This window comes from Plecotus auritus (genome assembly GCF_963455305.1).
Source record: "Plecotus auritus genome assembly, chromosome: 3".
NCBI lineage: Eukaryota > Metazoa > Chordata > Mammalia > Chiroptera > Vespertilionidae > Plecotus > Plecotus auritus.
The window spans coordinates 148706366-148723025 of NC_137772.1; the positions used below are offsets into that span (position 1 = coordinate 148706366).

A 16660-nucleotide genomic window follows, 5' to 3' on the forward strand; every position below is an offset into this window, starting at 1 on the left:
TAAATTACTATTGAAATGTTTTAGGAAGTTTCGATACATGGAATCTATTATCAAAGTATGTAAATTATTTACAATGCAAAGTAAATACTGAACCTTAATATCTAAGACTAATAATAGAGATGAATCTTATAAATAAAAGATCACAACTATCTTGTCTGAAACTTCCAATAAGGATATAATATTTAAGAGTTAACTTATATGAACAAAGTAGAAAATTATTTAAACACTGATTTCCGGAAAGGGCACTTAAGAATTAATTCAATAAACTCCAAGATTTTCATCTTCTTACTCAAATAGATTTTTAAAATATGCAAAAGCCTTCTACAAAGTAGTGTTCATATAATTCTAAAAATTAAATAAAATTTAAGATCCATTTCCATTTCAGCTTTGGAAACATTAATGTGTCAGAATTGGAGGGTAATTACTAGTATTTTAGATTGTATCACCCAATTTAATTTACTTTCTAAAATTTCTGATTTTCCTGATATAAAAATGCTTAGAAAACTATAAAGAACTGATATGGGTTGAAAATATCCACTGTTACATAGACAATCATTAAAGGCCCAAGGTATTGTCTGCCTCTGACTCCTTTGTCTTCACATGTTGCGATGCAAACAATATAAGTAAAAACTGCACTGTTAAAGGGGGTCATTGAGAGGATTGGATGAGCAGTTTATCCTTGAGCTGAATCCAGACAATTAGAGTCTCCTTAACCCTCCCTGTCTTTGGAATGTAAGTTCTGCCCACCATTCCCACAGTGGAGTCCGTTTTCAAGGACACAGCCTTGAGAGATCAATGTGCTGTGGAGAACTTCGATTGCATAAGTGACTGAAGTCAAGTAAGGCCTCTCCGTAAACTTAAGATTCTGACAGGCAAGTGTGGAGAGCTGTCTCATTGCTGCCCAAGGCAAGCCTCATATGCAAGCTCCATTGCTCCCTAAAACTGCCTCCTACCCATCTGGAGTAGCCTGCCTCTTTCTTCGGTCTCTCCTGGCCCTCTGTGTACGGGGGCCAGTTTTAGATTTCATCTGGGAAACTCTCAAATTTGCAAACAAACATGCACCTGGAAGACAAACCACTTTAAGAATCATTTCAGGAACAGAGAAGAAAAACATTAAATAAGGTTTCGTTGGATTTGCATTTAGGTCGTTATTGACTTTTACTGTTGAATTTTTTTATGAATTTTGTGATCAGGTGATTAATAACTCTCCCCCACCAGCCTAAGATTCACAGTAGGAAAGACCCATATCTTTTTTTTTTTTTTTTTTTTTTTTTTTTTTTGCTGATCATTGTACATGCACTTCTCATTATAGAGTCTGACACATATAAATCACGTAAGATATATTGATGTGAAAATGATGCAAAGAATTTGAGAGCAATGAAATTAGGAGGGTTTTCAGAGGCTTAAAGAAAGCACTGAACTTTTGAGATACCACCTGAATAGAATTTTGAAAAACCTAATCTAGAACAAATGATAAGAAAAACCCTAGCAGTGATGGGGGCTTGCCACAGACTAAAGGAAGTCGACCTTGGCTCTGAACTTAGGAGTTGAATATTATATTTCTCAATTTTGTTGAAGATCGTCAGTGTTCTCTCTTGAGGTTTTAGCACAGCTCAAGGTGCTGTTTGCTTTCACATCTCTTTTTTTCTCTTAAACAAGTCTTAACTCAGGAAGCACAATTACAACCTTTTCCCTAAATTAGGAAATTTAGGAAAACACACTTAAAAAATAATGTGCTATATTTCCTATGCTATTTATAGTAAAGAGTAAACAGCCTCCAAAATGAATAAAATATCAGAGAACTTAATTATTTTTAAGAATTAATAGGCACCAACCAAGATATGATAAGCACTTATTCTGTACCTAGAGCTAGGTTACATTTAAAACTCTAGAGTTGTGAGATTTTTTAAAAAATTGCTTTAATATCTCTTTAAATGTGAGGATAAAATAACATTATACTTATAAAATAAAGTTGAAAAGTATTAATTTTTTCAATTTAAATTTGTTTTTATTGATTTCAGAGAGAGAAAGTGAAAGGAAAGGAAGATAGAAACATTCATCATGAGAGAGAATCATGGATTGGCTGCCTCCTGCACATCCCTACTGGGGATCGAGTCCACAACCCGGGCATATACCCTGACTGGGAATCAAACCGTGACCTCCGGGTTCATGGGTCAATGATCAACCTCTGAGCCACACCAGCAGGGATGAGAAAGTATTAATTTTTAAAAGTCCAACTGTCCAGAGGGTCCAAAGAAATAAATGATGAGTTTCACCAGATAAAAATGTGTTACAAATAACAAAGATAAAGTCTGTAATCTGTAATCATGACAAGTAGAAAAGAGAGCTGCTTGGTAAGAAATAATTAAATCTGCTATTCACAGAAATGACTCTTGCCACTGAAAAAGTGTAAGAGGAAAGGAAAAGAAAGGGAAAGGCACGGGCATGTTCCTGGGAGAAAGAGCCCAGTGAATCCCCCATCCAAAGGATTAGTGTTTGTGTTTTTGTGGCTTTTTTAAAAATTAAATCTTTATTGTTGAAAGTATTACATATGTCCCCTTTTTCCCCCCATTGACCTCTTCTAGTGCACTCCTGCCTCCCATCTCAGGCCTTCACCACACTATTGTCTGTGTCCATGGGTTATGCATAATATAATAAATAATTCACTCGTATAATTCTAATTAATTATTAATAGTAAGTTTTTTATTACCAAAATAAATTAAAAGTTAAGTTCTGAAGTCTGTTGTTTGTAATCATACTTTCTATTTTTGCTTATTTTTATTTCTTTTCATACTTTCTTTCTTAAAGAATGTTATTTAAAAAAAGAGAAAAGAACACTTCTGCTTGACAGGCAGAAAGGCACATATAATTCTAGAACCCGAAAATGTAGTTTTAATATTTTTCATATCTTAATCTTACCGCATGAACCCTAACTTTACTACATAAATTTTAATTCAGAAATTAAAGATTCAAATTTCACTGCTTACTGAAAGATTAGAGGAATATTTCCTGTGACATATCTTCTCATATACAGGTAGTCAAACCTTATCAAAATTTGAAGTTGAACATGATGTATTCATTTTAATAGAAGATTATAATGGCAAGTTAAAGTGATGATAGGAAATCAAGTTTCTAAAGTCTAAAAAGCCAAACCTTAGTATATCTTGACTGCTAAATGGAATGGTACAGTTCTATTACAGCATTAATAAAAAGAGACTGCAGTAATCAAGTAGCATCAAACATAAAGATACACTTTCATTTTTCCAGGAGAGTTGAGACAAATATTTTAAAGGACTTTATGAACAATCACTATTTGAAAATATAGTGGTAAGTACTATGATTATTGTGAAGGCAAATGAGGGATTAAGAAAAAGCAAGGCAGAACATACAGATCAAATAAGTAGTTATTAAGAGTTCACCAAACACCCAGCATTTTGCTAAATTATTTGGGGAGAAAAAAATAAATGTAAGGCATGGTCTCTGTCTTCAAAACTTTAGAATTTTCTTGGAGAAATCTGTTCAAATGTAGAGTATATAGAATAGGCATGTCTTTGTTAGCATTAAATAGGCCATAAAATTTGTTAATTGAATGAAATGATAATGAATAAGCATGGATCGTTGTCACAAAATGAAAAATGTTTGCAAACACGGTGATATGTGAATACAGTTTTAAATAGTTTTAGTAAATATTTTAAAACAAATTTTTCTGTATACAAATGAAAATAAAGTTTGGCAAAATTTTTGTTTTACTACTTAAAATGGTATTTTTAAAAGCACCTTTAACTACCATTAATGAAATGTCCAATGGAAACATGTTATGTTTGACATGATATTGTTAATAATACTTCCTTTTTCCTAGATGTGACTGAAATTTTACTATTCAGAATAAGAAGAAAATTTCAAAAATAATTAAAGTCTGTTTCTTAAAGTAGAAAGTGCTCTACATCCTTGCTACTCAAAGAGTAGACCTTGGACATGGGACATTGTGGTAGCTTGCTAAAAATTGCAAAATCCAAGATCCTGCTCCAAACCCATGGACTCAGGATATGTATTTTACAAAATCTTCAGATGATGTGCATGGATACTAAAGTTTAAAAAGCACTGCTCTATGTACTTCATGTTGAAAGCATGTATATCCATTTATAGAAAATATTAGATTACTAATTAAGTGTAAGCTGTGGTTTCTCCCTCTAGTAGAGACTTAAAAAATTAAACAGATAATTATTTAGCTTTTACAATGCCACCATAATTGTGTTAGCTCCTTCCTATGAAGAACCCAAAAGAAGTGTAATATAGCCCTGGCCAATGTGTTTCAGTGGTTTAGAGTGTCATCACATGCATCAGAAAGTCACTGATTTGATTCCTGGTCAGGGCACATACCTAGGTTGTGGGTGGTCAGTCCCCAGGATGAAAAAAAAAAATGTTATTGTGGGAATGAAATTGATTCAGAAAGCCAGCCTAGAATTTGAGGGTTAGAGTTGTACATGTAGATTTGGAACTCTTCAGCCTATAGGATGGTTAAGATTGTGGGTGAACACACCAAGCATTAGGAGAAAAGGACAGATTGCCAAAAAGAAAAAGACACCCAGTTCAGTCAACATTCATTGAACAACTATGTTCCCAACACGGTGGTCTGTGCTGATGAATCGATGACTAAGACTTGGTTCTTGCCCTGAAGGATCCAAGTCAGTCAGTCACCTAGGGTCAGGAAGAAGAAAAGGCAACGAAGACACAAAGAAGAAACCAAAAGAGACATTAAAGGGCTCAAACTGCATAATATCCAGAAGGTCAAAGGAGGAAGATACTTAAAGGAATGTCAGAGGCACCTAAGTATCAAGGGAAATGAGGGTTTGGTACAAAATGAGTCTGGCTGATTTTGAGAAAGTGGTATCAGTTTATGTATTCAAATTTCTACATTGTTATCTACAACCCCAAGCTTCTCCATTTACAACCTAAATGGCAGGGGATGAAAAAATTCGAATGTAGAATTGTTCACTAAGAGGACAAATACTAATTGATGTATATGCATCATGGTGTCTTCCTTATACTCCAAAAACAATCAAAACAACACAAAGCTCCTTTAGGCAAGTTGTCATCATCTATAATTACCTGCCAAATCCATTCCCAGGGACTAACTCTTTAAGAAACATAAAATTGTTCACAAAGGAAGCCAAGAATTTTACCAAAAGGGAAATTTAGTGGCTTAAAACATAAGCAGGAGCTTTGTTCAAGTTTAGAAGGTTATAGATTTTAGTTTGTTTCCTTATTTAATTGAATTAATACAAAATGAGAATGTGTCTACTTTCTTGACATATGCTTAAAGAATAGTATCACACACAAACCTCTAATAACAGGAAAGTATTGGGGGGGAAACATGCATTCAAAATAATCACAGGTAACTTTGCTGGAGGAAATCTGTTATTTTGTTTATTTTTGTGCAATTTTTTTCTAAAGCTTAGTTTTTGGATTTAGAAGTTTAATTCTTTGATCAGTGATATCTAAATAAAATTTAGGTATACAGAAAATCCAAATGCATTAAACATATGATCCCTGGGATCAGGCCTAAACCGGCAGTCGGACATCCCCCGAGGGGTCCCAGATTGGAGAGGGTGCAGACTGGGCTGAAGGGACCCCCCCCACAGTGCACAAATTTTGTGCACCGGGCCTCTAGTAAATAATAAATCTTTAGAATGAGCCAAGGAAATTAGATTTAAATTGCTTAATTTTATAAATTATATTAATGATGTATGGATTTGATATACCATGGCCCAGCATACTTGTTTTTTTACATTGCCTTTACATAATTGCAAATAAAAGTATAAGTAATTGTGACATACCTTTATCAAAAATACCTGGCAATCACCAATATAGTCATATTCCAGTCCATCAAAAGAATGATAATGCCGATCCCCATATATTGTGCACACTGCTGGACATGGATAGTATGTGCAATTGAACATTCCTCGTCGACAAACACTATTAGAAAATAACAGAAGTCCCCATTGTAAGAAACATGGCTCTAATTAATTTTTTCAAGTGGCATAAACATTGGAAGGTTTGCATTCAAGAGCAATCACTGAGCCAATAGCCCTTATAAATATTGCCAATTTGTTCTGATAACATTACTCTGACTAATTAGGCATATATTTACCACTTTGTTTAAATAAAATATCAGACACCACAACCAATCCCAAAAATTGTGCCTGGGTTACACTGAAAACAGATGGTGGAATGAAAAATTGAACATAGGCATGCTGGTAGCCAAAAGACCACAATACCATCTTTGATACTTGAGTCTATTTAAATACATTAGGTATGATTTTGTTCATGAGCTTAGAATCTTTATCTGCATATTAAGAAAATTATATTTCAATTTTATGGTTTTCTTTAGGCTTGTTTCCAAAAATAAAACCTTCCATTAAATGTGAACTTCTTTTTGGAATTTTTATCACTTTTTTATAAACTTGAGATATTTTTTATTACATTTTCAAATTGTCATATTTTACACTTTTCTAATGTGTGAAACAAATATGCATAAAAATAATGGTATGATTCCCTAGAGATAGTAGCTCTCTATCAATGCATGAATGACTTTAAAATCTTATTTACTCAGGTTTGATTTGTTTTTGTTGAAGTCAGTCACCTTAACTAAATATAAGATGGTCGAAACTAATACAATTGCTTAGGATGTTTTTTGTCAAATAAATGAACCTGATTACCAGGTATAACATGGTGTAGCAATCACTTCTCCTGAGAGGTACTCCCAGTCTTTCCAGATGCATGGACAGCTTTCAGGAACATAACACTTTCCTCGGTGCTCCGCCATTCTTCCAAAAGAAGAGTAAATGCTATGTAGTGTAAACTACTAATTTCAGTTTTCAAAGAAATCAGTAATCTCATCATATTCAAAACCATCTCTATTCATTACATCTGTCATAGGCATGTTCTAGCTGGCCTATTGAAGGGTTGAACCCAGTCCTTACCTTCCTCCTCTTCTTTCCATACAGTATCTTGCATATCACAGTAGGAAGTAAATGCCAGGCAAATGATTGGATGCAGTAATTTTGACCTTTTGCTATCATTTAATATAATAAAAGGGAGACAAAAGCCAAAATTCATAGGTAAAATGAGATTCTGGAAAAAAAAATTTAAAGAGGTAGTGAGGGCCCCTTTTTCCAATATTTACTGCTTAAGAGAAAGAGTCTGGCCCTGGCTGGTTTGGTTCCGTGGATAGAGCATCGGCCAGCGGACTGAAGGGTCCCAGGTTTGATTCCGGCGAAGGGCACATGCCTGGGTTGTGGGCTCAATTCCCAGTGAGGGACGTGCAGGAGGCAGCTGATCAATGATTCTCCCTCATCACTGATGTTTCTATCTCTCTCTCCCTCTCCTTTCTTCTCTGAAATCAATAAAATATACTTTTTTAAAAAGAGAAAGAGTCTGTAGGTATAACTATTTTGATAAAATAGTGAATTATAAGATATATAACATTTTTTGTTATGAAACAGAGGAAGGAATCAAGAGTTTCTTTTGTGAGTGGCTTCAAGTGATTATGCTGATGACTGATGAGTTTTTTATAACTAATCAAAACTGGTGTGCTGCATCCATGAAGAAGATATTATTACACCCATTTTTAAAAGAGGAAGTTGAGGCTATAAGTGGTTAAGTAACTTGTTCTGACATAGTTCAGTTAATAACGAGGACCAGCATTTGAACCCAATTCTATATAATTCTTTCCACTATATTACTTTGCATTTTTTTAATCCACAGTGACTTCTAAACTAAGTCCTTTTATAGTCAACTAGAGGCCTGGTGCACAAATTTTGTGCACTCGGGGCAGGGGTCCCTCAGCCTGGCCTGAGCCCTCTTGCAGTCTGGGAGCCCTCAGGGGATGTCCGACTGATGGCTTAGGCCCGCTCCCAATTGGGAGTGGGCCTAAGCCATCAGTCGGACATCCTTAGCACTGCCGTGGAGGCAGAAGATGCTCCTGCGTTGAGCATCTGCCCCTGGTGGTCAGTGCACATCATAGCAACTGGTCAACTGGTCAACTGTCTGCCTCCTGGTGGTCAGTGCACATCATAGCGAGCAGTTGAGCAGCCTTAGCATATCATTAGCATATTATGCTTTGGTTGCTTTAACGGACAACCGGATGACTGGACACTTAGCATATTAGGCTTTAATTATATAGGATGAATCACTGGCACTATCAGGAGCCTCATGAAAACAAGTTATAGACTTATTGTCCTAAAATAAGGCAACCAGGGTCATATGGAAGACAATCCAAATCATATTACCATGAACAACTTTGTAATAGAAAGTCCTGAATAGCAAAATTATTTCCAAATCAGTCAGAGGGCTCTTAGTCAATATCAACTATATTTATTCAATACATTTCTTTAAGTTTTTGTAATGAGATTTGACCAGTAAGTATATAAGTCATTGTTGAACTGAAAGTCAAAAGTGACAGCAAATAGATACTTTTAAAATAATAGCATCAACCACAAGCATATGAAACAAAATTAGGATGTAGCTTTATCTAATCAGCCATGCATCTGCAATAGTCATAATCAAATCAAGTAAGTAAGCAGTGATGTAGGCCTCAATTATTTTATCATAATAAAGGTTTTATTTTCCTTGTTCTTTTTACTAAAATGTCTTCCTTATTCAGCTGCTCCATGGCCTGGTTTCTACCTGCCTTTATTTCAGCCTCCACGTGTGTCCTTCCTTCTAAAGAGCTTGGTACAGTCCCAAGTTACGTGGCTCTTCAACTTAGTCTAGATAGGGACCATTTAGACAAATGCGACTCTCCTGGGAAACTGACCACAAAACCCCTCTCTTCTTTGCTCCCGGTTTATAAGAACTGAGCTCAGGGATCCTTTGTGTGAATATGCTCATCGAGGAAGAATGAGTGACCTATTTGCCTTACGTGGCCCTCCGTCTGAGCACTGCCTCTATTCATTAGGAGAAGAGAAAGGCCAGTGAGGCCATATTGTAAATGCGCCTGCCAGAAAGCGAATAGCCCCCGATTCACAAGTGTTATGCATTCCTGCTACTGAAGGAAATTTACAAAGATAAGAGTAGATTATGCTGCCATAAAATAGTGAACCCTATTTATTGAGTGTACACACACACACACACACACAGACAAGCAGGCACACACAGGCACACAAAGGCACACATCATAATGCCTAATTGAGATTTTAAGGAAACTTGCAGAAAACCACTCAGCCCACATCAGCAGAGCTGGGATTTGAACTCCAGTGTATCTGAGCCAGAGTTTCCACTGTTACCCACTGCCCTATACAGACTCAACACACCATTTTCTATAACATCCATTAGATAAAGCATTTGGCATCACCATTATTACTTAATATCAACAGTAATAGCACCAAAGAATATACAAAAGATATACACTAAAATGTAGTCAATGAAGAGTGGTTCACTATCAATTTTCCAAAATTGCAGTTGAATCAGGGAATAAATGTTAAGTCCATCCTAAAATTAGTTCTCTCATCAACTCACTGTATTACTTTAATGACATTGTATTATTTTAATACTATGTTAATTAGTTAATGCTATATTAATACTTCAGTACTTGAATAATATTGTACACACTCTATTACTTTAACAATATTGTACACCTAACATGTGTGACATTATTTAATCACTAGAGGCCCAATGCACAAAATTCGTGCAAGAGTAGGCCTTCCTTCCCCCGGCTGCCAGCACTGGCTTCCCTCCCGCACCTGGGACCTGGGCTTCCCTCACAGAGGGTGGCCTGGGCCTCCCTCTTTGGGGCGATCATGGAGCCCCCCCCCGCATTTGATCGCCCCACAGGCCGGTTGCATGGGCCTCCCTCTGTGGGGTGGTCATGGGGCAATGGCCAGGCCCCTGATCAATCGCATGGCACCCTCCTTGGCTGACCTGGTGCCAGTGCGTGTCACAGCGTAGTCCCAGATGGTTGTTCTGCTGTTCGGCCATTCGGTCGATTTGCATATTACATTTTTATTATATAAGATATGTTATATTAATGTGTAATATGTATTATCTCACAGATAACATATGTGATATGTTACATGAATGTAAAATCACGATTACAATAGTCTTCTAGTTACCAACTAGTTAACCACCAGTCAACCAGACAACAATTTTAGCTATTTTTATAAATTATGGTTTTAAGTGCTCTTGTGGTTTTTTTTTAAATTAAATCTTGAATGTTCTGAATTGTCAAAAAAAAGAGGCTTACCCTGGAGCACAAACACAGCCACTTATGCAGGGTGAGGATGGGGCACAAGTGAAGTTCATGGCCAGGTTTGCACATGTAATCTCACAATTTACACCACCGGCTGGCAATTCGGGATCAGGAAACCTGCAGTTGAAATACACTTTTCCCTCGGGGCAGGCATGAACTTCAGGGACAAGGCACAGACAAAACACCCTTAAGTTTGTATTCACTCCATAGACAGATTATCGTATTGAAGTGCATTGTATCAAAACACAAGTGACCATAGAATATTTTACCAGTTACTATTACATCATTCTCTTACTCTGTGAAGTTTGGTTGGTGAGTTTACAAACATTCTCTAGCCAGATTCCCTTTATAAACACCTAAATTTCCAAGACCTTTTTTGAGTTTGAAAATCATAGCTTCCTTCCATAATGCGATAACTAAACACCTAGTATATAATATTATGAGGTCAAGAAGCAGGGTATTTTGATTAATCCAAACATATGTCCTCAACTTTTGAGGAATAGCAATTATTATAGTTAAACTTTACAAATCTCTGTGTTAACAACAAACACATGATGCTTTTAGGTCTTGCTTCATCTCCGAGTCCTTACTGATAACAGTCCTCACTATATAGTGGAAGTACAGAAGTGGACATAATTATGGGTAGGCTAGGAACTACAAATTCCTCCAAAAAGCATTTGGGGTCAGAGGGATTAAATACGGTCCCTTATTAGGGGCCAAAAAGATCACATCTTGTGGATTCCTCCATAAGAAATCTGGCCTGGATGTTCCCTTCTTTAACTCTGAGTCCCCTTGAAGCAAAGGGGGCAAGGCAGGGGTGGCCCAGAAGCTACAGAACATGTATGTGGTCCATGAGCAAAGCCTAGAGGAAGCCCTAGGTAGCCTGAATCCTTATAAAGTAAATCCAGGGCATATAATTCAAAGCTAATTTATAATAATATATACATGACCATGGAAATAAATAACAAAGCAATAGCTCACAGTCTACACTCTTCCTGTCCACTAAAATCAGTGAAAGTAGTGTTGTTTATTATTTGCCTAGAATTTCTCCACAGTGATTAAAAATTTGATGCCTTTTGTATGGTAAAAATAAATAATATAGCATCCCCTAACCCAAGTGGTCAGCAAACTCATTAGTCAACAGAGCCAAGTATCAATAGTACAACGATTGAAATTTCTTTTGAGAGCCAAATTTTTTAAACTTAAACTTCTTCTAACGCCACTTCTTCAAAATAGACTCGCCCAGGCCGTGGTATTTTGTGGAAGAGCCACACTCAAGAGGCCAAAGAGCCGCATGTGGCTCGCGAGCCGCAGTTTGCCGACCACGCCCCTAACCTATAGGATCTTCAGGAATGATATACAATTGTAAAGTGGCATGCTAATGAGAACATAGCAGTAGATATCATTTCGCATGCCATTTTTAAAGGGATAGCTACCAGTCCTAGAGCCTTGTTATTTATAATGTAGCCCAGGAGCCTGTGGCAATGGCATGACCTCGACCTTTCCCAGAAAGGTAGAATCTCAGGCATCACCCCTGACCTGCTGAATCAGAATTGGCACTTTAACAAGATCCCGGGATTATTGTGTGCACATTAGTATCTGAGAAATGCTGGTCTACAGTAGTTTCACAGCTTCTGTTGACCAAGTAGGTGACAACAGGTGCCAAGACACATATCCCTAAATCCTTTTGGGCACCTGGGTTAGTTCTGGGGTAGGCAGAATCCCTGGGTTGATGACCTCTGCCCCTAAACCTCGTACGTTCAACCCAGACTGTCCTACATATGTTATAATTTCTAGTGTGAAAAAAGTTAGGAAGCACTGGAGCACCATATTGAGAAACGTTCCCAAGGCTATATTCATGCACATTGCCAAGGAGGGGTGTGATGGGATAAAGACTTCTGCCAGAAAAGTTGGGGCAGTACTAGAGCCGCATTCTCCTCAGGGAAAATACATTATCTAGATCTTACCAGTAGAGGGCGGTGCTGGCTCATCACATTTCACAGTCCCATTTGAACATTGGCTAGTAAAAGTAAACAAACGTTACAAATCCAAATCTGTTCTTTTTTTCTGTATTTCACAAGCAATATAATGGGTAAGAATTGGTTGAATATATATGTTATTCTTCCCCATTTAAATTTTTCTACAAATGTTATTCTTTCCCATTTAAATTTTTCTACAAATAAGTTATTGGCCAATTTGAAGAGAGTTATTTCAATTAACATTTTCATCAAACACATATATAAGTCACTGTGATAGGCATGGAAAATACAAAGACCAAAATTCATAATCTTTACTCAAGTAGGAAGGCCATAATACTCAGTTAGAATGTAGTACAAAGCCACACAGGGGTAGAGCAGTGTTCTATGCAAAAAAGTGCAATGCAGGAAGTGGCAGGAGATGCAGATGACAAAGAGGCAAAGGCCAGCTCTCATTCAGACACTCAGACTTTGTCCCTGAGGTAGACCATTGACCTTAACCAGATAAGTGATATGGTTGGTCTGAATTCTAGAAAAATCATTCTGGCAGTAACACTGACGACAGAATGAAGTTACAGCTTCCTTGCAACTTAAGTTCTAAAGTCAAGGCATAAGACAAAAACCCAATACAGGCCAAGTTAATTCTGAAGCTCCTTTAAAAAGCTATCATGATAGGGAACAACAAATCAGTTCTCAGTAACTCCAACATCAACAGTTTTTCCTCCAGCTTTGGATCAGATCATGTGTTCTATGTTTGAGCCCACAAGAAGAAGCTGACTAATATATGAGCCATGCCACATGAAAAATATGCTTTTATGTCGTCTAACACAAGGATGACACTCAGAGGCGATTCGCTCACATTGTGAATGGCAGAGAGGAACTGAGACAGACAGATCTCAGATCACAGAGACAGCTTTTCCATATCATACTCATTCTGGGACATTTTTTAGAAGAATGGCAAATGAGGTCACTGCACTACAATGGGATTTTCTTTTCTCATTGAGGACAAATGATTCCTTCATTTTTTGCCAATTTACTAAAATAAATTCAATTATGTTAAATTCAGGAGAGATATACCACCTTGGCAAAATGAAGGGGAAAAGACTAGAGGCAAGGAGACCAGGAAGAGACATTGTTGAGGCAGTGGCAATGGAAAAGAGGGGGATTTCTACTATTTGCAGAAAGTAAACTCCATAGTCGTTAGGGGTTTATTGGCTAGGGATATTGAGCAAGAGGTAGGAGTCAAAACATGACTCCTAGGTTTCTGGCTTGGGAAACGGTGGCTACTAGTACAACCTACTAGAGAAAGATCTGAGAACTGGTTGCCTTTGTACCTTGATTGAGGGGTGGAAGGAAGAAAGATGGAGATAACACTAAAGGTAAATTGAGCATAAATAGGATACTGCCATGAATATGAAATAAGCTGCTGAGCAAAGCAGGAAACAGGAAAAAATCACCACAGAGCCACATCGCCTGGGCTCGAATCTTGGCTTCGTTCCCAAATTGCTTGCCTGCTTGTGCCTCATTTTATCACCTGTAAACTGGGGGTACAGCAGCAGTACTTATCTTTTAGGGTCACACTGACGAGTGTTTTAATAATAGATATGGAACACTTAGAATGCTGCCAGGACTACAGAGGGTACGTAGTAATGATGAGTATCATTCTTTTTACTATTACCTATGGTCTGTTATCTGTTGCCACCTATGGTGGAAGTGAAAAAGGAAGGTAAAGAGTTGTATGTAGATCAGTTTAAACTGCTGCATGGATTTGTCTGCATTTGTAACAGCCAAGTTCCAGCCCAAGTGAGTGTTATCCTAGCGATGGGTATTATCTCACCAATGTTCCCATCCATGTTTCTAGGGAGGCGGTACACTGACTCCAGCATGTGACCTGGTTCAATCCATGTTAAAATTGCTTTTTTTAAGCAATTGGGTAAAACAAAAATGAAACCCTCCACCCAGTAACTTGCATTGTTTGAACACCCACCTCACTCCTAACTTCCATATAAAAAACCAAACTGATCAGAAGGCTTCCATCCTGCTGCGTGACACTTCAATGCCACCCTTTTCTGCAGTTATGACTACGAGACTCAGGCATCCCATGTTGCAATGGAATAGATATTTGGTTTTAAGGATTATGTTAGGGTTATCTGCATTTTTAAGTCACAGAAGTCATATTTCAGTTTATGGTTTGGGTTAAGAAATTACATCAGCATGTGTTATTTATCAAGTACAATCACCATCACTGAAATCTACCATAAGCCAGAGGGTGTTGGGATAAGCTCTCCAGGTTGATAAACGCTGCCCCTATAATGACACCGACAGTGGAATCTATAAGAAAAAAAAAAAAAGGTTAAATTAATGAAATAGGCTATAAGCATATAGATTTTAGAAAACAGTAAAATTCAAGTAGACCCCATGCACTGTATTGGTCATTTGAAGTCACGCTCTAAAGATGGCTTCATTCTATGAGACTACAAATGGCAGAAACCATTTAAATGTGAAGTCTTGTGTAGCTTCAGATTTTGTTTTCTAAAATAAAAGTCTGTATTGTTTTAGCCACAATACAAACTGTGTTGTGTTAGTCACAAAAAAAGTCCCTACATGCACTTCAAAGAAACATAGCCCAGACATCAATTCCACTCTTTTCTGCAGTTACGAGTCCAGGACTTAGGCATGCCATTTAACCCTAGTATAAGACAAAAGTCCTTATCGCAGGCGAGATTGGAGAAACTTCTGAGTGCTGACAGACATTGCAGTGCTGCTACTGAAACTTGCCACCTGACTGTGACACATACGCCTTCTCATTAACTTTGATATGATAAAAACAAGTAGAAATATATCCAGGGTTAGCCATCAGATTCCTTGGCTCTTCCTACAGCTGCTTGTGAACAAGTGCAGGGTTAAAAATAAATAAATAAGGTAAAGACATTAGGAAATATTAAAGAAACTACTCACAAGCACATCTTTGCATACATGCACACTTGTTTCATGGAAAAAGTGACTGTTCAATAGTGGAGAAAATTCTTTTTTTTTTTTTTCCATTAAATGGTGTTAGGTCAGTTGGATTAAGAAAGAAAAGAGATAAGCATGAAATCTCATTTCAGGTGTAAAAGAAAAAGAGATGAAAAACTAGATAGCATGAACCGTTTCTGTGACTTACATGGGCACACAAAAGTGAAGTGTGTCTTCATAGTATTTGCCCTCAGGACAGTTGCAGCCTTCAGCACAGTCATCATTGCACTGCTCAGGGGAGGAGAGAGAGACACAGGAGCGGCGGCAGAAGGAGGAGCAGTGATGGTACAGCATGCCTTCCTGGCACACCACCCCTGAGGACAGAGCAGCGTCAGCTGAGAGAGAGATCTCCACAGAGCACAGAAGTATTTTGTGCTGAACTACAGGTCTATGATAGATATAAATCCTGAAGAAGAAATATCAGACGTCAACAAACCCAGAACACTACAGAATCCTATAACAGAAATTTTTTATTAGTTACAATCTTTGCCTCAATGAAAGTAGAAGAGAAAAATGAAATTTCTATTTTGAAATTTGTTTTATTTTCACCTGAAGATATGTTATTAATTTGAGAGAGAGAGAGGAATGGAGGGAGGGAAAGAGGGAGAGGGAGAGAAACATCAATGTGAGAAACATCAATCAGTTCCAACCTCGGTAAGTGCCCTCACTGAGAATCAAACCCACAACCTCTTGGTGTACAGGACAACACTCCATCAACTGAGCCACCAGGCCAGAGCTGAAATATTTGTAAGTGAGACATTCCATAACATTCTTTAATAGCTTGTACCATAGTTTTTTAAAATTATTTAAGGTATTTTCTATGTCTAAATAAACTTCCTGTCCTTAAACTTCAAATCTATTGATTGCTATGTTGACATCGTCTTCTTTATATATTAAGCAAACCTTTAGTCTTCTACAAATAAGACAAAACTTGACTTTATTGATCAGTGTTCATAGCTCTTAACTTTTGCTTTCTTAATCATGTTTAGACTTTTTTCTAAACCCTTCCAATTTCTCTCTAGACCAAACTGAAGTGATTAGAATAGGCAAACTAAAATAACCTAAAAAACAAACACCCAGAAAATCCTGGAGAAAACATAATTGAAATATGTAAAATATCTAAGTGATCTTGTAAGAAAAAATGGGGGTTGGGAGTGAATAACATCCCCCTAAGCCAGAAATAAAGAGGGAAACAATATCCAAAAACTTGACTAGAAGAGAGAAGGATCAATCTATTGGTCTGAACTCATGTGGAATCCTATGTAATAAAACCCTAATATGCAAATCGACCGAGCGGTGGAACGACTGGTCGCTATGATGCACACTGACTACCAGGGGGCAGACGCTCAATGCAGGAGCCGCCCCCTGGTGGTCAGTGCGCTCCCACAGCAGGTACAGTGGGGCCCAGTTGAGCAGGATT

At 37.4% G+C, this 16660-nt stretch overlaps 1 protein-coding gene across 1 annotated transcript in view; it reads right to left on the reverse strand.

Moving 5' to 3' along the window:
* Nucleotides 1-16660, reverse strand: part of OTOGL (otogelin like) — a gene marked incomplete at both ends in the record, with an annotated part of 145047 nt that overhangs the window by 82643 nt on the left and 45744 nt on the right. Inside the window, 6 exons of the mRNA XM_080659575.1 lie at nucleotides 5838-5976; nucleotides 6720-6827; nucleotides 10244-10406; nucleotides 12217-12269; nucleotides 14482-14556; nucleotides 15389-15554. Coding sequence (XP_080515701.1) covers nucleotides 5838-5976; nucleotides 6720-6827; nucleotides 10244-10406; nucleotides 12217-12269; nucleotides 14482-14556; nucleotides 15389-15554 — 704 coding nt within the window. The remainder of the gene's footprint in view (nucleotides 1-5837; nucleotides 5977-6719; nucleotides 6828-10243; nucleotides 10407-12216; nucleotides 12270-14481; nucleotides 14557-15388; nucleotides 15555-16660) is intronic.